The following is a 25,080-nucleotide window of genomic DNA, read 5'->3' as shown; positions in this document are numbered from 1 at the left end:
GCAATAAAAGTTTCATATGAAAATTAATACGAATATTATTAATGGATGAATATTTAATGCAATCGCATCGTACATACTCAAAAGAATCATCCAAATTTTCTTTGATGGCCGAAAATTTAAACACAGAGACATTAATGCATATGTGACATTAGGATTGATGTTTTTATTTTTAACGTTCCTAATCTAAATAAGCGATTTCCTTGATTCAATTGTGTTCCAGTTAAGCATACTTGTTGATCAAACCACGTTTCATTTTTTATTTATTTTTTTTTGCATACCTACAATTTCCCAATGCTTATACAAATTACTCTCCACAGTCTCTTTCATTAGAATAATTAATTGATGTAAAATTTTCACATTACCAAAAAAAGAGTTATTTTAACAAATATAAGACACCTTTTTAATAACAGATAATCCAACACTAAAGGCCCTCGACCTATCATTCATAGGTAACATGAAGTGGAATAAATATATAGAAGATAATGCCTGAGCAAATAATTTTTTCATTCTCTATTAGAGTAGAAAAATACTCCAATCCATAATCATTCGCTCGTGCATGCAGTTTTGTAATATCCGGGATTGTGCTACCGCTAATCTATCTCTCTCTCTCTCTATCTCTCTCAGATTGGGTCCGAAAATACTATTTAATTGCAAGGCACTTTCTATCAAGATCTAACTATTGCCCCATCGCCGCAATATTGTATTCCGTGTTTATTTTAAAAGTCCCACAATTGATTATATTTCGAAAAACATAGTATTCTGATGTCACCTCCTGGTAAATATCCCCGACAAACCCGATATTAGCTAAATACCACCCTTTCACAGATGATGTCCTCAGATATTGGAAGGTTGTCTATTCTCATAGGATCTTTCAACGATCTGCTAACCGTACCTCTATTTATTAAGATGCACAAATTTAAATGTATTGTGAACAACCATCTCGATGCATAAGTATGCCCTAAAAATATTGGTCTTGATTCATAGTGGTTCTTTACGTATTAGTGGCAATGCCCTTTGTTTGGAGTGAATTAAATTTAAAATAAACTAATAATTATAGACTTGGCAATATATATTCTCGGCAACAGAGTGAGTTATGTGTGCATTATTTTTTTTTTTTTTGTCAGCTTTACAATTTCCAGGTAAAATCGCACAGACATAGACTTTGAAACTAAATTTGATACGAAGAAATTAAATTGAATAAATAATTACTCACAATTAAATTTTGAGTTCTATTTTATATATATATATATATATATATATACCTTTTATTTGTTTTACATACACAATAATGTGTTGTTACAGTCATGAGCATGTTTCGGCCTTCTAATATGTAGTAACTAGAAACTTCTTCAGGCAATCATGCGTACATTAAGGGAATCAGTAACGAATCTGTTTGAATGCATTTTGCTTGTCATTTCTCTGTCTTACCTGATTACAGGAAATAAAAATATCTGGTCTTGTGGAGTATTCAGCTTAGTGCTTTTACTATAAGCAACATTATCTGGAAAATGAGCAACAGTCCTTTTATGAACTAGTGTATGGTTGTCATGTGGTCTGCGAATAGTATGTTATTTTGAACATTAATCAAGGTTTACGAGCAGAAAGAATGTATACTCATGCTACGTTGTTCTGACAAAACCTCCATATAGAGAGACCTTAGGAGGAGAGTATCTATATAAACACACACACACACACACACACATACATATATGTGTGTCTATTATACACAAACATATATGTAGATACGTATTCAGAATTTAGTTAAACGTACAGTGTTTCATAAATAGATTTTATTAATGAAAACGAAATCTTATATACTTATATTCCTGCATAATTTCTATAGATACTATGTATTCAAAAAGAATTAGTATTCTACATAATACACTAATTGGTTATTAATAAGCTGTAAGGTTTTAATGCAAATGAATACAAGAATTGTTCAAGTATTCCGTTTAGAAATATTATATAAAGTTGATTTACTTAGTGTAATGTTAATTTGATTTACATTATTTTGAATTATTAGTATAACCAACATTAGTTGCGTTTAAAAAACAGAAGCAAGATTTTATTTAATCCACGAGTTATTTCCCTTCAAGTTATGAGATTTTATTTTTCTCTTTGAATTTAATAGATAAAGATGGCTACAATTAATGCTTCCACAAACAAAAATAGGGTCAACTTTCAGGAAAATCGTAAGAACTTAGGATACTTGGTGTATTTTCAATGGTATGTAACTAAACCCTTTCACCCGGCAATATGTTCTTTACTTGGCAACACCAGCTATGTGCAGAGAATATATATATATATATATATATATATATGGTCAGTCACGTTAACACACCGGTTCTCGCCAAATAAGCGAATTTAAGCAACATTGTACCTGTCCAGTACAAGATGGGTAATCATTTGGGAAGCCTAGGCACTGTAAGTACCGCGACGAGTCTTGGAAATTTTCAGGTTGGTATCTGGGGGCGCATTAATTAACTGGGAATGATGCAACCCTAGTCCTGGTTGAGACACCCATCTGCACCGATAAACGTTCGCACTAATACCAAAAAAGGTGGGTGGTTCTACACAAAATCTTCACCACTATAAACAAATCGTCTGTGTTGATTTCCAAACAACTTAGTTGTTGTTGCGAGAGCTCATACGTCGAAATTGATGGAAGAGTCCATCACTATAATATATATATATATATATATATATATATATATAATGTGTGTATGTGCGTCTGTATGAAGAGTCTGTTTTAGTTATTAAAATTCCAAATTATTCCATATATTCAAACAGTCAACTAGATTTTCAACATATCCACGTATATCTATACGTATTTAAATTCACTTACCAACGATCTATCTCCTTACATATGTATATACGTAAGCATGTCTTTATATCTGCGTATCAAGATACTTTACATTTTTTCCCTTGTGTATCTGGCGTAAGTTCGTTAAGGCTATACATTCGAGTGTTATCGACTAATTTATCGTTAGAGAATACACACAAAAAATGCATGGTTTCCTGATGTTGACGATGTATCTCTCTTCTTGATTACATATTTCGTTTTTTTTATTCATCTTGTTTGCTATCCATGTCCTGCTACAAGAAAAATATGTCGATGATAACGTTTGTAGTTGAAGATCTCCTAATGAATGAAAAAGTGAAACTCATTACATGACTACATTCGTTGTCTTTTGTTGGAATTGCATGAAGATCCAATACACAACTTAAAAAATAAACGTGTAAACATAAACACTGATGGCCCACACACACTTATACATACATACATACATACATACACACACACACGTGTATATATATATATATATATATATATATATATATATATATATACATAACAAAACACTTATATCAACTAGGCGCCTCTTTGTTGCGTCAGGATAATTGATCAAAAGAAATATATTTTAAAAGAATATATAAAATGCATGTTATGCAGATATATTATTTCTAGAAATAAGGATGAACTATTGATGGAGATATGTATGATTTTTTTTATTGCTTTTGAATTGCCATCACATTTGAATATATTCCGGTAAGTTTTATCAATATATATATATATATATATATATATATATATATATATATATATATATATATTATTAGGAAGTAACAAAAAAATACGCCAGCAATTTATTTTTCATTACAATGAGAATTTTTATTTCTGATCATCATAAGAACGTACAAAAACACACCAGAGAATCTTTATTGTAAAGTCGCTGATTTCCTTCTCAATATATGTTATATATGTGTACAGAAGCAAATGTACAAGCACTATATTTTACGGTCATTAGAAAATGATATGGCGTAGATAAGATAATATAGTTTGAATGATCATGAGTCTACCTTAAAACCAGAGCTTGAGATTAAATGATAATATAATACTTTGTATAATTTTACATTGCATTATCGACAGACTGGATTGATCAGTTCTCTACGGAGATCTATGACCTCAGGTTTGAGTTGTCTTAGTAGAAAACTCAGTCAAAAAGAGTTAACAGACCATATCAAAATTAATTTTAGAATTGAATGCATTTTGCTCTTTGATTTTATTTCTATTCCTTTATTCTCCTACTTTATAACAAAAAAATGTTCACTTTAGCGAAGTCAGTTCTTTGAAACACATATATATGTATATTCATATATGTAGACATATATTTGCGTGCTCTAAACATTAAGGATTTTAGCAGTTAATGTCCAATCTTTTTGGTGGCACGTATCATTCAACCGTGTAACTAGTTTAACCAAACTAAATGAAAGAGTCGACACTCTAAAATCTGTTATATTATACGATCCTCCATGCTTGATTACGCTCTATATGGACCATAACGATCAGATTACTAAATGAATGAAAAAGTAGACGAATTGTCGTACATTGTGTGTGTGATGTTTTATGTACTTTGTATTTTATACAATACTTCTCTTTCTAATTCGATTCCATAACGTTTTTCTCTATTTTCTTCATTACCGTTTCGATGAATAGTATTTCTATACACATGCTATCTCTATTAATAATCTCCTCCTCTGGTTCTAAAATATCAATTGCGGTTACCAGCGTTCTAGTCTTCCATCCACCCGGCGCGGCCTTAACTGAGATTGAACTCACTACGCGAGTTTGTAGTGTAATTCACATCTTGTCGGTAACTGAATACTTGATGCTTCACAAGGACTATCATGATTATTTATTATCGTGGCGCCATCACTAGATGGGGTGCCTATTCTGGTTTGAGAGTCTCATCTACCCTCTAGAGAAGGATAGACTGCGCCAGTTTCTCAAATTGGTATTTTACCTCGCGGTACACACAGTGCCTCGACTTCCCAAATGGTCACCCATCTGATACTGGCTAGGCTCAACGTTGCTTAACATTGGTGATCTGGCGAAAACCGGTGTGTCAACGTTATTGTGCTGTATATTCTCGTTCTAGTCGTGGACTCGTAATACGTTAGTTCATAAAAAATAGGACTTATTTTTTACACTTCAATTTCATCTGAAAATCTTAAAACTGTGATATATCCTCTCCCATATAGTAAAACGATAAATCTCTTTATTTCATTATTATCCCCATGGACATTGCCACACTATACGTATTATTTTGTTATCTAATTGAAATACTAAATGGGTACACAAGATAAATTAGCTAGAAAGAAAAAAGATTAATTATTCTCTATATGGCCGCAGAAACCATAAGAAATATTAGAGAGTAAATCAATCCGTGCGGTGAGAGGTACAAGAGAATACCTAATTTAATTACGTTTACTTTTCTATCTCAGACTAATTGATTATGCTATTTCAAATATGTGTGCACTCATTCTATACTTGGTTACTGAAGTTACCAATTTAAACATACAATCATCATCTCCTGAAGATGATGGTGTATATGTTTAGTTCTCCTTATTCTTTGTTCGTACGTCTAAGATACTCGCATATTTATACTTCCCCTGGGATAACAATTCTCTTCGTGGTTATAATTATATGTAAACCAGTTTAAAGGAAACTCAATAATTGTAAATTGATATTCGCATATTCTATACAATTTCTACTTTACCTGTTAAACCGATGAAGTAGTTTTGTTTAATCTTGAAAATGGAGCGTATAAAGAAGTTAAAATAACACCAATTTTCTTCACTCTAATTGATCTGTTAACTTTGTTAACTATGAATTTTTAGTGATATCTTGGTCTTACAAGACTTCAGTGGAAAAATTAATATTGACTGGCGGAATATCCAGTTCATGCTCTTAATACCACTGCAAGCATGGCTTAAAGCTGCAAATACTGTGCCATTTTTTATTTGTTCGTGTAAACTAAAGTATTCTAATGCTAGCTTAAAACATGTACAAACAATCTAGGAAAGTACTAGTAGGCATTTAAATGGATTTAATGTGTGGTAAGTAGTGTCATACCTGTTAATCTTCATTCACACGCACACACATATATATATATGTATATATATATATATATATATATATATATATATATATATATAATGTGTGTACAACATAATCACGTTGATACACCGGTTCTAGTCAGATCACCGAAGTTAAGCAACGTTGAGCATAGTAAGTACCAGATGGGTGACAATTTGGGAATTCTAAGCGCTGTTTGTGCTCTCCACTTATCTCGGCATTTGTTTCAAGTCCTTCTGAACATACACTTCATTTGCCTTTAACAATGTCGATTTAGGAGAGATGTGGTTAGAGATAGCGCACCTCCTACAACAAAAATTTAACGCGCAGGCACTCCTACGGTGGATATCTATTGTTTGTCAAAAACTGAAAGAGCCATTTTATATATATATATATATATATATATATATATATATATATATATATATATATATATAGGGAGTGATTACATCATTTAATCACAATAATTAACATACGAAAATATAATTTTATGCGTACATTTTCAGTATTTACTTCATCAGTGCTCATAGATATAGCTAGGCAGTAAGTTATGAAAATACATATAGCAATTAGGCTACAGAGAATATTCCGCGGTTTATCCTCATGAGAATTCATCATAAGCCTGAGGAATTCTCACGCGAATGAAACACGGAATATGCTGTGTAGCTTAATCGCCATATCATAACTTACTATATATATATGTATGTATGTGTATATATATATATGTATATATATATATATATATATATATATAATATATATAATAAAATAAAAATTACAATAAGTTTACCAAGGTAATCAAAATGGTAAACTTAAAATATATTATAAATATTAAAGAGTGAATATTTACAAGTAAATAAACTCATCCAGATGTAAAAGCTCAATAAAACCGAAAAGGAAATAGAGCTTATAATATGAACCATTTGGACCATTTGGAATTTACCCATTGGATTGAAATTTTAAATTCGACCGTTTTAGATTTACCATTTTTGGATTTTTACCCTTCACCGGACTATCCATTCATGTGAAATCTTTTTATCATTTTTCTTTTGCCTCCTGTTCCCCTTACCTCACCCTTTTTTAACCAAGTAAGATCTGTGACTGACTTGTAGTTTCATTAAATACTTTTATATGCAAAATCCGATCCTGCATTTTGCTAACTCCTGCCCTCTGATGAGAAGGAGAGTATTTCTTCGAAACTCCGCGGATTAAGGACTATCCACTTATCTTGTGCTTCCTTTTTTAAAATCAAATATGTTTTTAATTCTTTTTCAAGATGTCTTTTAACATGTTTTATTAATCATTTGTTCATATATATATATATACCCATGTATATATCTACCTGTTAATGTGTGTATGTATATGCATGTATTTGAATGTATATATATATATATGTATATATATATATATATTTATGTGTATGTATATATGTATGTGTGTTTATCAACTGCAAATGAAGTATCTGTATAAAAATATATTTCTGCCATACAGAGAAGTTTTCCATCTCTTCTACAAAAAATCTATTATGTGCATATATTCAAGCTAGTCTAATATACATTAGGAATTATTCTGCATTTTGTGCATAATAGCCTTCGTCTATCTGTACAGTTTCCTTTAACAAGAAACAAAATCTGATTTTCTTTATCTTATGTTCTTTATGTAATGATTTGCTATGCAGGTGTTTGATAAAACCTTTAACTGTAAATACGCATAATAAATAGAAATATTGCTTTTTTTCAGTAGGCATGCATTGCATAAATTTATTACCAATGGCTGACTTGAACTCTCGTTGGCTTTCAATGCATGCAGGAGAACAAAATCAATTTCAGTTCATACGCATTATAAAATAAGCACATCACTCGTACGAAAACCAATCACAATGTTTAAACGGCCGATGGCCATTAGATTATTCAGAACCTATCGTACTTTAAGAAATAAAAGAAATACCGCGAGTTGGCCCTAATATAAACACTCCCAACAACCAATATACAATGCACACGAAGAAAACTAGGGGTGACAATAATAAACTCTTCCAGATTATTATTTTCGTATCATAAACTACAAATCAATATTCGTTGTGATTTTCTTTTCGCTTACATTATCAACTAAAATGGGTGCCCAGCGCTGCCCGGGTGGTTGTAGGTGTGTGTTGAGCAAAAAAAAGTTGTAGTAGGCACGCAGGCTTTAACCCGTGACGTGAAGGCGGAAAAAGGTGGAGGTGTGTGTAAGGGTGTTGGTTCAGCAAACAAAAAAAAAAAAGAAAAGAAGATTGGGAGTAAAAAAAAAAGTAGTAATAGGCTAACAGCCCGTCTTCGAAGGAGAAGAAAGTAAAAAAAAAAAAAACCATAATATGTTTGCTGTTTCATCCATCGCCAAACCGGAAGTGACGTAGGTTTAAATTAGACAATCGAAAAGAGGAGATGACTTTTGAAAATATCGGCGATAAAAGCGACCCCTCCCTGTAGAAAAGTGTTCAGTTGAGGATAAAGGAATTAATGTTTTTGGCCAATTCTTCAATATTTGTCGTGCAAAGGGTCGAGCCTTAAAATGAGTGAAAATCTGTTGCCTCTGTTGAAAGTTTTGCGAGACATAATAATATACACATACCTACATACATTTAAACAGACAGGTGAGATTTATATTATAGACTATCGGGTGTACCGGCGTTACTCGGGCGTGGTGGGGATAAATCAAAACAAAATAGAAAACAATGAATATCCGAACGTAATAACCACATTTAAATATGATAACTTTTTTTAATCGAAAAAATAAAAACAAAAAAGCAGCGAACGTGATGCAAAATAAAGAATAAACGAACGTAAAAAAATGGCATAAATAACCCTGTTTTAATGTTAAAACTTTAAAAATAAAAAAATATATATATATATATATCTGATATCACGGCTCGAACTTTCAATTTTTATATAATGACGCTGCCACTATAACGACTGGTCTATGATCGTGTGAACAAAGTTGGGTCGTTTTTTTTATATGTAAATTAATTCAAGAAAAACGTTTTTGTGCAAACACGCCTGAAGGAACGATTTTTGCTGCCTCTCCCTGTAGAAAAGTGCCCAGTTTAGGGTGAACGAATTAATGTTTTGGGGCAATCTTTCTATATTTGTCGTCCAAATGGTTGCGCTTCAAAATGCTACCAATCTCCTAAAAATTAGTTGCCTCTGTCGAAAGTTTTAGGAAGACATGCAAACATACATACATACACTCACAGACAGGTGAGATTTACATAGAAGATAATATATAAGGGAAATATGCGCGTGTGTTTTGTATGTCTGACAAAAACTTTCGATATAGGCAATGGACCGTGAAAAAGATGGTATCCTTTTACAGCTCGATCTCCCGACCAACAAATATAAAAAAATTAGCCAAAAACATTAATTCCTTTACTGTCAACTTGGCTGCTTTTTATAAGGAGGGTTTACTTTTCTCGTCGATATTTTTACAAATTATTCAAACCTCGCGTCAACGACGTCGCATAAAAGATGTTATTTCGACCGCCCCTGACTTCACAATTGCGATCGGCGTATCGATATGACGGTTTCTTTTTTGTTTTTTCTCGCCTCCTTTTCCTCTGGCGCTTTACAGGTTAGAGTCTGCCTGCTACGCCTATTTTCTTTTTTTTTTCCGCTTGCAGTTTTGCTTTTCTTTTCCTCAACCATTGCCCTTATACACATTCGGGCAACGCCGGGCACTCTGGCTAGTTTTAATAAATAAAGAATACAATATTTACTAATGGAGAATCCATATTCCAACTAAACTAAAGGAAAAATAGATCTTTAATATCCTATTTTAAAATGTAAAATGAATATTTTAAAAAAATTTTCTACACACGAATATAAGTTAGTATCTGAGTAATTATATATATATATATATATATATATATATATATATATATATATATATAATTACTCAGATACTAACTTATATTCGTGTGTAGAAAGTTTGACTTATGTCCAGGAAACTTACATTTACAATTCCAAGTGTTTAGACGCAAATTTTGGCGGAGGAATTTTCTAGAGCCTCTAAAGGTCAACTCTTTCAACTTCAACTCTGACCTCTTAGCAACCAAATTCTCGTCCAAAAACTGATTAAAAAGCTTTCTGCATGTCTGAATACCCTTTATGTAAATGCTCAAATGTTTAGATTGAAAACTGGCTCAGTAATTTAGTAGAGACCGCAGAGATTAAATTCTTTTTAACTTTGACCCAATTCTTACCCCTTAACCATTATTGTTTTGAGCTTAAATTGAATTTTAAAGTTTGATCCATTTCCAAGGATCCTGCATCTTAAATTTCAAGTGTTTAAACCTAAAATTGGCGAAGGAGTTCGGTTGAGTTTTCAAAGGTCAAATCGTTTAACTTTGAGCCCTTGACAGCCAAATTTGTGGCCGAAAATGGATTAAAAATCTCAATACCATTTATGTGAAATCTCAAGTCTGCTGACTGAAAATTGACAGAGCTGTTTGTTATTTAATTTTATCTCGTGCAGCAAGAAGATGAGGGTGGAGTAGTGATTACCGATATATTCTTATACATCAGGGTGCCAAGAGGTAACCCAGTTCGACACAGAAACACTTTCACTTAAGGGTGTTGGCAAGTAAACGTTTTTCCTCTGTTTGTTTTCGATGTCATTCTAGACAGCATTAAAATTTGTAAAGGTATCGGAGAAACGAATGCAATAGAACGTCAGTTTATCCATACGATATATGACACGCAACAATATTCTAGCAACAACACCTACAGGCTGGAAGTGATAATCATATCCCAGCTATTTGTGAAAGCAAACATATTGACGTTTACTTATTGTAAAACAGTAAAATAATGAACGTTTATTCAGCAAAACATCTTTGAATCGCTAATGACAAAACAGTTTTTGAAATTTTAAATACAAAATTCACATTGTTTTCTTGCAACATCTAGTTTTATGCAACTAATCTCTCGCTTTCTCTTGTTTGGATAAGTGAAATACAAACTTTGTTAGTCCCGCACTGTCCTCCAATAACCAGTGTCCGTAATGCTTTATTCTATGTTTTATTTAAAATTAACAAATAAATGTAATTAATATAATGCACACATAAAATTTATTTATTAGATCTTCCCTACCCGCAGAAAAATCTGACCTCTCCACTGTAGATTTAATTAGATGTATAAATATTTCATAATCTCTTATTTTATTTTCTCTGACCATTAGTGTTGGACATTTTTTCACGCTTCCTTGTTTCTGGCCCCACAAAAAATGTAACGAAAACAAACACCATGTTGCAATTACTCACTGACAATGACCATTATCCTTCACTGGAATTAGGATGGAAATAAGCCTTCCCAATGTCCCAGTTCTCTCCGCACTTATCCAGGGTGCTTTCACTTTTCCGTTTTTTCATCCTCCTTGACTCTTCGACCATTTGGTGTAGTGCCCGTGGATACACTTTTTTTTTGGAGAGGGTGAGGGGGAGAAGGATATGGGCAGAGGGAAGAGTAGGATGGAGTAGGGAGGGGTATTATAATGGAGGGGAGATGCTATGACAGTAATCCTTTGTTTTGGGGTGAATCGACTGAAGTTTAACAATTAACAAAAACATAAACACTGAAACATGAATATTTTTGTATACTATGATAAAGTTTGGTAATTATCTGTTTTTACGCAAAACGATACATGTACTTGTTTGACATTCACTTTCTCATCTCCAAGATGCCCAACCTCGACGTTTCGTATCTCACGTAAGTTTTAAATAAGTCGACATAAAAAGTATTCAGTATAAGAACAAAACGAATGTTTGTTGTTTAATTATTGGAATTCTTATGAGATGAGCAATTTGTATATTTTTATTTATTTATTGCGGACTATTATCTTTATCTTTTATAGTTGTAAATAAATAAATAAATAAGAACATATGTTGCTTAAATATTTAACTTACTGTCTTAACCCAAATTGTTCTAGTCTAGTATTTTGTTCGTATGCCAGTGTCTTCTCTTACTACCTCTCAGATCGGTGCCAAGGGTTTTACCGTTTAAAATTTTACATCTTGAAAGTGAGAAATTGTCTGCCTTTGAAATCTTTTATGCTAACACTAACTACTATTGCTCTCTCGAACTGTATTCTATCTGTCAAAGAGCTTATAAATGCATCGCTTGTAAAATTGTTTAGGTTTTGATGTGAAATATTAATCTCATGTTTAGTCTCCTCTTTTAGGCCATTTAAATGGTTTTGTAAATCTCGAAATGAGTAATACACGTAGTGGCCTAAATCAGAACTATATGTAAGATGAGGGAAGATTTCTCAACCATGTTCTCCTCGGGGATTGTTTATTAGATATGTGATGTCAAGTGTTGATTATAGAAGGTCTTTTGCGAAGTCAAAATTTGCGATATTTTTTTTATATTATTAGTTTCCCTCAAACAAGGTTCAGCGCCACTTTGATCTAATGGGCTACTATCGGGGACATAAGCTGCAAAGATACTATGTAGGGAGTTGAGCAGCTAGATGTTTGTTACATTACACTTGAACGTCTACATGTCAGCCCAGCTGACATGTAGAACCCGAAAGGGAGTTCCAAGTCTAGCAGTTATGGAAAATAAACTATTAGAATAGAAGACTTTCTTGCCTCTAGGGATCTCTGTGTGGACGTGGAACTTTGCTGCTTGTCGGGTTTGTCAGGGGTATTTACGTCGAGAGGGTACAAGGACTTGTAGTTCGTCGGAGCATCCACCATTAAAATAATTCTAGACCAGGAAGAAAGATGCAACATTTTGTCGATGGGACAGAGGTTGAAGCTTAGATGACAGTTCAGGACCTATCAGGTTAGCGACTCTCTTTTGAACACTGTCCAGGAGTAAGAAGTTAGAAGCAGATGCAGAACATGGGCGAATGATTACCTTGTCGAGATACAGGATACTTTCAGGTGTAAGTAACTTTCTAGCATGGTAAAGAGAGCCCACCTTCTTCGCAGCACCCTTGGCAATGCTGTCGATAAATTTGTTTCAACACATGTTCCCTGTGAACGTAAAGCCTAAGAGTTTGAGCGAAGTACTTCCAAGTAATGTATCTTAAGCCATAGCTATTCGTGATTGAGAAGGCTTCTTGTAATTGTTGAAAGAAACAAGCTTAGTCTTTGATGCTGTAATAATTTGAAAGGAAAAGTTATGAATTAATCTTGATGATAGATTTACGTAGTAACAATGGGCATAAATTATAAAAAAAATATAAACTACAATGGTTCATACAAATTGGCAGAAACTTTTGCACTGGTCTGATATTTTACTTTCTCTTAGCTCTAAATCTATATAAGGTAGATAGAGATAGAACTTGACATATACAGCTTCTTTACAAACCCTGCGAAAGGAGAGGGTAAATACTAGTGTATATATATATATATATGAACAGTTTTTTTTTAAAATACTAACACGCTTCAAATAGATTAGTTAAGGAAATATGTTTTTTATGTTCGTGCGTTCTTATTTTTTATTTAAATCTTAATTCAGGCGAGATTTCGAATGGGCGAAATGAGACTTGCAAACGCGCAAGGAAAGGACAAATAAATAAGGAAATGTCATAACTACTGCCCATCATTCGGCGCTGAATTCTAGGAGATATGGCCACTGTTTAATGTCTTGCCTTTTTATGGCTTTGGCTTCGTAGGAATCGAATTGGTTTGGAGACACAATGAAAAAAACTACGCGAATCGTTGCAAGTGTTTATTTTCAATTTCGTTGTTTTAACGAAGCCAAAATAAAGATTGTATTTTTACATAGATTTATGTTATTAGCTTGTCCGCTTTCTTACACAGACTAGACAACAACTGTATACGCTATGCCGTGACAAGCTATTATCTGGAAACACTGCCTTCCTTGCATAAATCCATCAAACATTAATATTTGTATTGCTTTTTCCTTTCCCTTTGCTAAACTCTACAAAGTCAAAAACAAAAACAATTTTCTTCTACGAAAAACTTATCGTGGACAAAGATATAAAGAACTTGATGCATAAAATCTTAAACGAAATAAGTATGGTCGATCTGGAAAGGGTTGATATTGCGAAAAACAGAACAAATAAAATAACCATACGACTACAAACTTATCAAGACTTTCACTTACTTTGTATTCCAATTTGGAGATTATATAACACTGATGTAAGGGACACGTTTGCATTCACATTATTATTTCTTACAAGAATATGATTGGCTGGTTAGAGCCACATAACTGACGTCAGGGTATAAGCAACAAACCTATAGCTAGGAATACCAGCTTTGATGGTAGCTCATTGTATTATTACTCGTACATAGCAAGGCAACTCGGATACTTTACGTGAATATATTCTTTTACTTGGAAGTATTGACGACACGCCGTGACCTTGTCAAGTTATTTTTACTTTCTTTTAATTTGTGGCAACAGTACTGGCCGTAATTTAAGTTCGTATATTGTAGGTAGTTACGGTAAACACAATTAGAGTATGCGATATGGTTGTCAGGTAGCGTCGGTCGGAGAAATAACAAATTACGACGAGAGGAAAAAGCTGGAGGTTATGCATTTAGAGTTGAGATGGGGAAAGGAGACCTCGGCCAGAGGAGTTTTAGACAAGTTTCTATTGTTCATGTGATAATCTATATCATATTCAAATTATCCTAACTTTATATAAAGATGGTTACGAAATTAAACTACCAGGGAAAAACGGGGTTTATTTCGTGGTATATCAAATGGACCAAATGGCTTTACTATACGTTTTCTTGAATTAATTAGAAAGAGCATTAAATGATCCAAGAAACGTAAAAAAAATATCGCAGCGTTAGAAAAGATTATGGTTTATTAAATGTGAATCAAAATTATAGCTGTTTTTGTTGACGGGAACGTATTTAAGGGAGTATACATTGCTTTCAAGTTTTGCAACCTTATACATGGGAAGTTGCTAGAAATATCAAGAAATTGTGTAATGTCGTTGTTCTTGAGAATATTATTTCTGTGTAAGGTATGATGTCATTGGCTTGCTAAACAACATGCAAATAGTTGAGATAAATTTGCCGAAGAAGAAATAAAATAAGACCTCGTTTTCTTTTATCGTTATAGAAATATGTTCATGCGATCCACCTAACTCTACTCCAGTCTTGTACAACTGGTTTTAAGAGTGACGTACTTTTTTTTAAATAATAATATTGAAGTTTTCCTTGACTGAGAAAAAAAAGTTAAGCAAAAAGTAACTTATATGAAAATATTAACATATTAAGAACAGTTACGGTGTAGTGGGTGGCTGGGGAAGTATATATTTGCATGAGTGAAAATAACTGTCTTCAGAGAAGCCAATGAGCTAAAGATATAACAGATACTTTTAACACATATTCTACTGAAAACACGCATCAAGAACTGAACAAAGTGATTGACAACACGCATTATGCAGATATCGAATTCGAAAACTATCATGATCATAGACACAGGGAATACACAGAATTATAAAAATACAGTTACAATCCGTACGAGCTAATATTCACCTTATTCGAAATATATTCTTATACGCCATGCAACTTTTTTGCCAGATAAAAGCCAATAATGCAACGCTGTTTGGCGACGACACTTATGGGAACTAATTTTTCGGATTTGGTCAAGATCAAAGTGTAGTATCTGTTCCGGCAGATACTGCAAGCTATGACTAGCAAAGACCAGATGTGGGGGCGACCCCACATTTCTGACCTTTAACCAGCTCCCATTTCCCACCTCTCGGGAGCTGGTCCCCTTTTCTCCTTCCCCCTCCCTTCACTCCTCACATTAAAAATCGGCCTTGTGCCTAATTTGCTCGGTGGGGGAGCAAATAAATACCATCTGTTCCGGCAGATGCTGCAAGCTATGACTAGCTATAACTAGCAAAGACCAGATGTGGGGTTGCCCCCACATGCCTGACCATTAACCAGCTCCCATTTCCCACCTCTCGGGAGCTGGTCCCCTTTATCCCTTCCCCCTCCCTTCACTCCTCACATTAAAAATCGGCCTTGTGCCTAATTTGCTCGGTGGGGGAGCAAATAAATACCATCTGTTCCGGCAGATACTGCAAGCAAAGACACTATGTGGGGGCGACCCCACAGATAAGACCTTTGTCAATGTAGGGGCAACCCTTCATACCAATTGTCACTATCCAGCTCCCCTACTCCCCGGGGAGTTGGTCCCCATTTCCCCTTCACTCCTCACATTAAAAATCGGCCTTGTGCCTAATTTGCTCGGTGGGGGAGCAAATAAATACCATCGGTTCTTTAGATGTTGCACTTCCATTTCTTGCTCTCTTTCGGTGGAGGATCAATCCTTCACGACTGAGACAATTTTTTTTTATTTTTGTACCTTTTCTCCACGTTAAAAACGACCCTGGTGTCTAACTCTGTCCCGTGGGGGAGGCATAGTAAATAGGTACTATTATTATATCTTACATAGTTATGAAGCTATTTCAAGATCAAATGCAATAGATTTATACTACACTCGTAAAAGTTCTTATCTCTTCCAAACTTGTGACAGTTTGTCTTACAGTCTACAAATCAATTAAAATATATTTTTTTTAAATAGCATAGTGCAATAAGTCATGTAGAAAGAACGATAATAACTTCTCTTTTGCTGGGCTATGAAAATTCCAATTTTGTAGGAATCCTTTCCCATGGTAATACACACACACACACACACACACACACACACATATATATATATATATATATATATATTCGGCGAAAAAATCGGCATTATACACAACTACATATATATAAGTATTTGACTCTTGGAATGTAACTATACTCTTATTCGTTTATATATATATATATATATATATATATATATATAATGTGTGTGTGTCGTTGTGTATACACACACACACATATATATATATATATATATATATATATATATATATATGATAAACGAATAAGAGTATAGTCACATTCCAAGATCTAACTACTTATATATATATATATGTAATTGTGTATAATGTAGCTTTTTCCGCCTAATATCGTTTAATATCTCGAAACTTAATCTATTTTGTATTCTTTTATTTCCAGCAAGAACTCCAGCATGTATCCCTGGTACAGGGCCAATGACACAGCGGCCCGTAACGAGAAGGCTAGAAAAGCATACGAAAGCTTAATGACGGTATCATTGAGAAAACCCACCAGCCCCGAGTATGAAAACTTCTCAAGGGAGGTAATCAATAGAGCCAAGAACGAGTCTCAAAACTTTACATACGGCGAAGATGAGGTTTGTAAATTTATTTGAATTCTTAAAGTATTCAAGTATTGTATTTTAATTCTGTTAAATTTATTTGAGAATGAGTCTCTGCTAATAAAGATTTTTCCGTAAAACCAGTTAATTCTGTACACAGTTAAAGTGATACTGTTGAATGTTCAACCCTGTTGAATACAGAACAATTTGCCATAATCATTATAGAAATATTTAAGTTCCAAACAGTTATCCGTAACTTATTTTTTGTATTTACCTCCCCCTGCGTGTTCCTAATTGAACGTTTATATGTTCTTGTATATATTTCAAGGACTAACAAATCAAATCTCATCCATGACAGCAAATAATTTATTCATGTTCGTCTTTGTTCTAAATCGCTAGCAATCGGTGGAGAACGACAGTGAGGCAGCTGTCCAATTACTTATATCTTTTCATCTCTCTTTGTGTTTCTCCTTTAATTGCCACCGATTTAGAATTAAGACCAAGCTGAATAAATCGCTTGATGCCCATCATCAGGTTTTCTTTCAGTTCTTGATTGTAAATATAATAGCAGGCGATTTGTTAGTCTGTGGCTATCACAGCAAGGACGGGACATATAAAAAGCAACCAACCAAACTTTCGCAGAAAACAGTCGTCTAGCTACAAATACAATTAACAGTTACTTACACCATGTTTACATCTAAACGCAAATGCCATGAACACAGGTTCTTTCATAGAACTGCCCGATCGATGAACACTGTTCCGCTGGCCTGCTATCCAGTCGACTACAATATGATCGTCTACAAGTCTAATGTAAACATAGAGGCAATCGGAAATAATTAATTTCTGCCCACTTTCATCATTAACTATTGATATCATCTGTCTCGGTAACTACTGTACACTTATTAAGCTTTATCATCGAGTGGCTTTCGGACCCTGATGATATTTTTTTTTTTTTGTAATCACACTTTAAAACTTATACAAAAAACATTTTACACAATATATATAATATAAAGCTGGACGTCTGTGTGTGTGTCTGGTCACGAATAGGTTCCTATATCGTTGACTATTATAGAAAACTGATCACATATAATGATAGAAGATGTCTCGAGACACAGGAATGGCTATGTTTTATCTGACATAATGATGATTCATTAAAATTGTGGGGTTTGCGTACGCGCCTGGTCCACAAAGTATGGACATTAAAAATTAAAAAAAAAACGTTTACAAGTGTTTTTGATATAGATGTATATAATACTTTGATAAGTGTATTTTAACTTACATAGGGATGGTATGATAAAATTGTGGTGTCGGCGTTCGCGCCTGGCCTCCATAGAATGGAAATAGGCACACACTATAATAAAGACTTTTCATATCTATCTGCGTAAGTATACTTTGATAATTATGTTTCAGTTTGAAGAAATATGGTATAATAAGATTTTGGGGTGTTCGTTCGCGACTGACATCCATAGAATGGAAATATGTCACAAAGTTTAACAAGGTCTTTTAATATAGATCCACAGAATATTGTGATAAGTGTTTCAGTGTGAACAGGTATGGTATAATAAATTATGGGGTTTATCTATTTTATTTTTACTTTCATCATATTTTGCTTTGGTTTTGATACCCCCAAATTCGAGGCTATCTCTTTACAACCGTTCTTTTTCATAACCTATCATACTTTCATAAAAGAGTCCATATTCTGTAGGCTGTTTTTGAATCCAGTCAACGACGTGTACTTTTGCTAGTATATATATATATATATATATATATATATATATATATATATATATATATATATATATTTCTGTTTTTGAATATGCTCCTTCGGTCTTTTGTTTTTTCAGTAAAAATATAGATGCAATGCTTTATAAGAACTTAATAATAAACATTCATGCGATTTCTCTTATATCAAATCCTAGATGAGAGTAAATTAATTCAACAATAAACGTCAAAATAAACTGCTGTTATGTATATGATTTCTTCTCTGGCAAGATGGGACACACTCTCTGCAGTAGGCAAGAAACAGCTTCACCCAAGGTGGCATTCTAATCGAACACAGAAATAAGCATGGGCAATCCAACCGGCAGTCTTTAGTAAAAGTGTTTCTTGTAATCTCTTCTCTATATAAATAAAATGAACTCATTTTTTCCCGTCGGATTTTGACCTTAATAGGATTAAAAATCAAGATATTTCATGCAAATATAATATGCACAAACGGCAGAACAATATCTGAGGTGTGTTATAGGCTTTTTATTTCTCAAATTCCTCGATAATCTTAGATTTCTATACTTGTTCTGCTGAGAAGTCACGGCCAAAATCGGTTAAGATCAATGGAAGTGGTAAAATATTTTCTCTCTAATAAATTCCTCCTCCCCCTGCCACCACTTAACACCGTTTGGGGATCGTTCACAAGGAACAGTTGAGAAGTGAACACCGGTTTGGCTTCGTAGTCCTTTCATGTGAAGTTATTTAAAATCACTAAACTAAGCTGCAGTGCTCTGTGGCGTAGTGGTTAGCGTGCTGGACAATTCACATTATATTTTCACGTTCGCGCCGACCTACCGTAGTCGTTTTTCCCCCCCCCCCTAAACAACTGGAATGGACTTTTCTTGGTGGCCGAACTGTTAACGTTGCAGATGTTTTTTTTTTTGTTTTTTTTCACACTTTATTTTCCTACTTTTACTCATAACTCCGGGTTTGATCCTTCCTACTTACCTACCATAACATTTTTTAAAACTCCCCCCCGTCCCGGAAACAAACACTCGGGCAACGCCGGGTACCCCCGCTAGTTGTAAATAAATGTACCCTTACTCTTGATTTCTTCCCTTTAAATAACTCAACCGGATTTTACTTCATTTACATAAATAAGAACCTAGAGTGTAAATCAGATTCTTGGTTCTCAGAATTATGTCAATAGCAGACATTAGTTTGTATAATAAGGAGATTCAACCAATCAAATTAGCACTTCAACCAAATTCAGTACGTAAAAATATCTACGCAAATACATAAAGAAATTTATCAATGTGAGAAGCTTAATCAATCAGGACTTGAATGTCCCTTTTATTGTGCTTCTACATCGAGATATAGAAGAGAGCTACATTTCTAGTAACCTTATAAAACTAAGCGTTAAGTATGGAGGCACCAATTTCCCTTTATTCTGGGTTTTTGGTTTTATAAGATCAGAAATTGGACCCCGATTTTCCGATCCATTAACTAACCCTACAATTACGATAGGAAATAGACCCAGTAAGAACATGTTGTACATAAAAGAATGATGCAACTGAAGAAGAACGGGGATCTATCAACCGAAACGTAATAGAAATAAAAATAGTAATATTTACGTGTTTCTTATAAAAGATATTTTAGGCTCAAAAAATCCTAAGAATATATTATTACCAATGTGTTTAATTGAAAAACAATCAGTATTTAACACGCAACACGCGATAGCAAGTGTGCAACAGTATGCTCATCAGCTGCCAACCGGGTGTAGTAACAAAGTTTCGGTAATCAAAGAAGTTGATTTTGATGTTCTGATAACAGCTTGTTCAAATAATGGTAAGAATGGAGTTCTGAATTGAGACTCTTTGTTCACAGCTTGCTGTATGTATAGTCCCGATATGTATTTCCCTTCTCACAAAATATAGTGGATTGATCAATTGCTTTTCTATAGAAGTTATTGTGGTATGAATAAAAAAAAACGGGAAGGTACAAAAATCACATCTCAGAATGGTTTTTACATCTATTAAAATGTATCTGTGGGTTCTTTACGTCATGTAAAATTAGCTTGTCTCCTTGGAAAGCATGAATAACATATAGCTGCTTGTTTTTATGCAACTCTCTCGTCAAAACAATACTATAAAATCGAATAGTGTACTTAATAAACAATTCCTTATACTTTCATACCGTCTGATAGTAACACCTTCCTGATATTATGCATTAAAGTTCACAAAATTTATCCGTACATTAGTTGTTGGCAATAAGATATTCTCAGGAGTTAAATATGCCCCTATAATATCTTATAAAAACACATTAAATATTACTATTTTTATTTCTATTACGTTTTAGTTGATCCGATTAGGATGCCACCTTGGGTGAAGCTGTATTTTGCCAACTGCAGTATTTGTATCCCCTCTTGCCAGAGTAGGAAGCCAATACACACCAGCAGTTTATGTTGACGTTTATTGTTGAATTGATTTACACTCATTTATGATTTGATGTAAGAAATCGCATGAATGTTTAAAGGACAGTTCTTATAAAGCGTTGTATTTATATTTTTATTGAGAAAACCGTAACAGAAGGCCGAAGGAGCGTATTCAAAAACGGAATATGTAGCTAGTGTTGTAATGTTTTTCGTATAAGTTTGAAAGTGAGATTATAAAAAATCACCATTTATTAAAGGTCTGAAATCCGCTCAATAATAAGGATTCATGAGTGAATGGTAGTCACTGAGACAATACCGTATTAATAGTAAATAGTGAATATAGGTAGAAATGGATTATTTCGGAGGTGCCTCAACAAGAACTTGTTTTCATTTGATTTGAAGGGAACCATATTGTATTCGACTGGAAAGCAGGTCAGCGTAATAGTTCAACAAACGAACAGTTCTATGACAGAAGCTTTGTTCATAGAATTTACCTTTAGATTTAGGCGGGGATAGAGGATAGGGGAAACTATTGGTGGTATGTGTAGCTCAACAACTGTTTTGCGAAAGTTTGGCAAAGGAAGACCATACATCTATAAACAGGGGAATAAGGACTGACCAATCAAACGGAACTACGCTTTGCTACAAACCAATCAGGAACCGGAATCACGCCATCAAATATGCTGAATCTCTTAAAAAATCCTGCACAGAACTTTTCGTCTTCATCCTGAAAGGAACTCTTATTTTTCTCAAGACTTCTTCTAGAAACTCTATTGAGCGTCTTTATCTACAAGCTCTTACAATTAAAATCTTTTTTTCTGGATTTATACTGCCACTTTGTTTGGTATGCATATTAAAATACAGAATTCGATTTAGCAAGGACAATTATACAAGAACAACTCAAACGCTTCCAATCTGATCGTTGTATTATCTGTATAAGAAAATAAAATGAGTTATTCCAAAATTAAAATTTCTCTTATTTCATTTATTATCTACAAGCTGCATATACAAACATACTTTAAGGTCGATTTAACCAAATTATTGATGCGTGTTTTCGAAAAACATGTTTTTGTATTGTTCGTTTTCATTATTCTATTGTTATTTAAGATACTCATCGATACAGGATACTTTAACGTTCAGAGCTTATCGCTGCCACATGCGTACAATGCGAACACTTCTTCATAATATATACATTTTTGTTATCTGATCGCGTTTTGATATATAATAACGCAGTTATATTGTAATGTAATTTCCGTGTTATCTATCAAAACGTTGGCGAAGTCGGAATGATTTACATATATAAAATTGATTTATATCCAGTTAAATCGCAATTGATTCATATTCGTGCATACAATGGCATCAGTGAACATGTTAATCATGATAAGATGACTCGCTATCGAATCGCAATTTTTCTATTAAGATTACAATTAAACATTAATTGAAAATTACAAATAGTTCACTCACAAAATCATTTTGGACACACAAAACATCTTTCATTTATTCATTAATTTTCGATACAAATTGTTTATCTTTTATATGTGACCGCAAAGAAAGGTGAAGTGCACTTGTTTTTTCACTTGTAATTAAGAAATAGTATGCAGTTTTTTTTATATATCTAAGTTAAGTCGGTTTTTCTGGAAAAAAAAAAGAACTTTTGTGCATTAATGCTAAACAGATTTTCTGGTGATTTGCACCCCAAACAATGCACTGTGCCATTTTGGCGTAATGGACTACTATTTTAAACCAAATTTACAAAAATATTATGTAAGAAGTTGGGGAGCGAGATGCCTATTTACATTATACGTTATCTTCTGCATATCAGTACAGTCAGGAAAGCAGGTATCCGCGAGAGAATCCCAAAGTCTAGCTATTCGAGGTTAGAATCTGTCTGGGTAGAAGGTTTTCCTGCATCTAGGGAACTATAGTTTAACCGAGGTATTTTAGTACTAATCGGTTTTGTTTAGGGTATCTTCGTCATGGAATGGTAAGAGCTTTTAGTTTATCGGAGCGCATTTCATTAAACCACGTATAAAACAGGTAGAGAGATGTGACATTTGAAAAATGTGGCAAAGTTTTGAGTCTGGTTGCTATTACGGGACCAATCAGTTTGGTGACTCGTTTTGAGTTAGGAGTCTAGAAGCGAGGATACCATGTGCAGCAAGTCTATGAAATATTACAATAATGTGAAATGGGACACTTTAGTATATTAAAATCGTAATAAGCATTGGTTTTAAAACAATAAAAGACTTAATTAGTGAAATGTCCCTTAAAAAAACACTTTTAAAACCGGTTAATCTGGCGATTGATATCGAATATAAATTACCAGTATCTATATGTAAAAAAGCGTACATCTATTCAGTGAAACTCAATAAACTTGTTTTTTGGACTTTACAGTTAGTGCGACAAGTGTATCAATTTCGCATTTACTAGTAGTAATAAAATACGATTAAATGTCGTTTTAATTTACACAGGTGTTAGTATTTAGTAATATAGAGTCAAGTATCTCACATTATGAGATATAATTATGATTTCAAAGGTAAAAAAAATAATGATTTGAGTGTCATCAGCTGGAATGGAAACAAAAACGTGGTTTCATGATATAAACTATGTCGAAAAGTTAAGCACAGACTAAAGTTTATTTTTACTCGATATGATTGGACTGTGGAAAGAGGCGTGGATTTTATCAAATATATACTGGTTTTCAGAACAAAAATGTTTTGATAGACAAGATGCAAGTAAGAATGGTCGGACGCTCCACAGAGTTTTATAATTATACGAGACCACCCGTGACCCGTTGAGTCAGTATATGTAATAGCTAGAGATAGAAGAGTATACAGAATTAAAAATGTTTAAAAGTGTGAGTATACAGAATTAATGTTTAGCGCAAAAAGATTAAAAGCATGCACGTGCGTAAACGAACGCGGCGACCAGTGAAAACCATGCAGAATGCATTGGGTAAAAAGGCCTAAACATCATTGCATTAAGATTAAATGAAAACCCTTTTATATAAGGAGTGTAATCCGTTGGAACAAATTGAAAAATACGAAAAAATACAAGGAGGGAGTGTGTGTTGTACAGGAGTATCCTAGTGTGTGTGTAAGTGCCTGTGTTGGTGTGTGTTAACAGCCTTAAAAATATCAGGAAATAATAAGCAATTGATTAAGTAATATTTTTAATGGTTCATAGCAAATCTTTTCAAAATAAATGGCCTCCCACGCACACACGTTTTGGAGTGGTTTTACGTATTTTTAAAATGTTTGGAACTTATTACCCTACCCCACCCCGTTCAGTCTATTTGCTCTTTACTCCACCCACCAAACTTGAAAAAATGTTAACACTTACATGTTTCGTTTACTGAAGTCGGTGATCATTATATGTTTAATTTATATAAGAAAGTGATTACCCACTCGTAAGTCTTCCTTTTCTATTATCATTAAATATCATTTAAACGTATTAGCCAAAATAAGTAGATTTCGATTTAGCAAGTAAACAACGGTGAGGTAGGTCGCAAAAATATACCAAATATGTTTTTTAAATATGTAAATTTATTAGGTATATTTTTTAGCTTTTTTTTTCATTAGAAAACATATTTGTTTTTGTGTGTTTTGTTTGAGAAGTATTCCAACCTGTAATGAAAATACAATTAAAACAATCGTTTTAAAAATTTGAGACGCTAAAAACTAAAAAAATGTTTTATGTTTCTTTTTTTTTAATTTTTTACGCAATTATATATAAATATATATATATATATATATATATATATATATATATAATTTTTGGCGGATTTCACTGGGGCGAGCAGGCGAATTCAGAGTAGACAGCAATGT

General features: G+C 33.4%; 1 protein-coding gene across 1 annotated transcript in view; it reads left to right on the top strand.

Annotated features, from left to right (window-relative positions):
- LOC145246050 (atrial natriuretic peptide receptor 1-like) overlaps nucleotides 1-25,080 on the top strand; it is a 1,007,513-nt gene that overhangs the window by 297,066 nt on the left and 685,367 nt on the right. Inside the window, exon 3 of the mRNA XM_080107893.1 lies at nucleotides 16,953-17,148. Within this exon, the coding sequence (XP_079964019.1) occupies nucleotides 16,953-17,148 (196 nt within the window). The remainder of the gene's footprint in view (nucleotides 1-16,952; nucleotides 17,149-25,080) is intronic.

This window comes from Euprymna scolopes, chromosome 23, assembly GCF_053919585.1.
Source record: "Euprymna scolopes isolate OS-2025 chromosome 23, ASM5391958v1, whole genome shotgun sequence".
NCBI lineage: Eukaryota > Metazoa > Mollusca > Cephalopoda > Sepiida > Sepiolidae > Euprymna > Euprymna scolopes.
The sequence above is the reverse complement of the archived record's forward strand: the minus strand, read 5'-3'. Positions and strand labels throughout refer to the sequence as shown.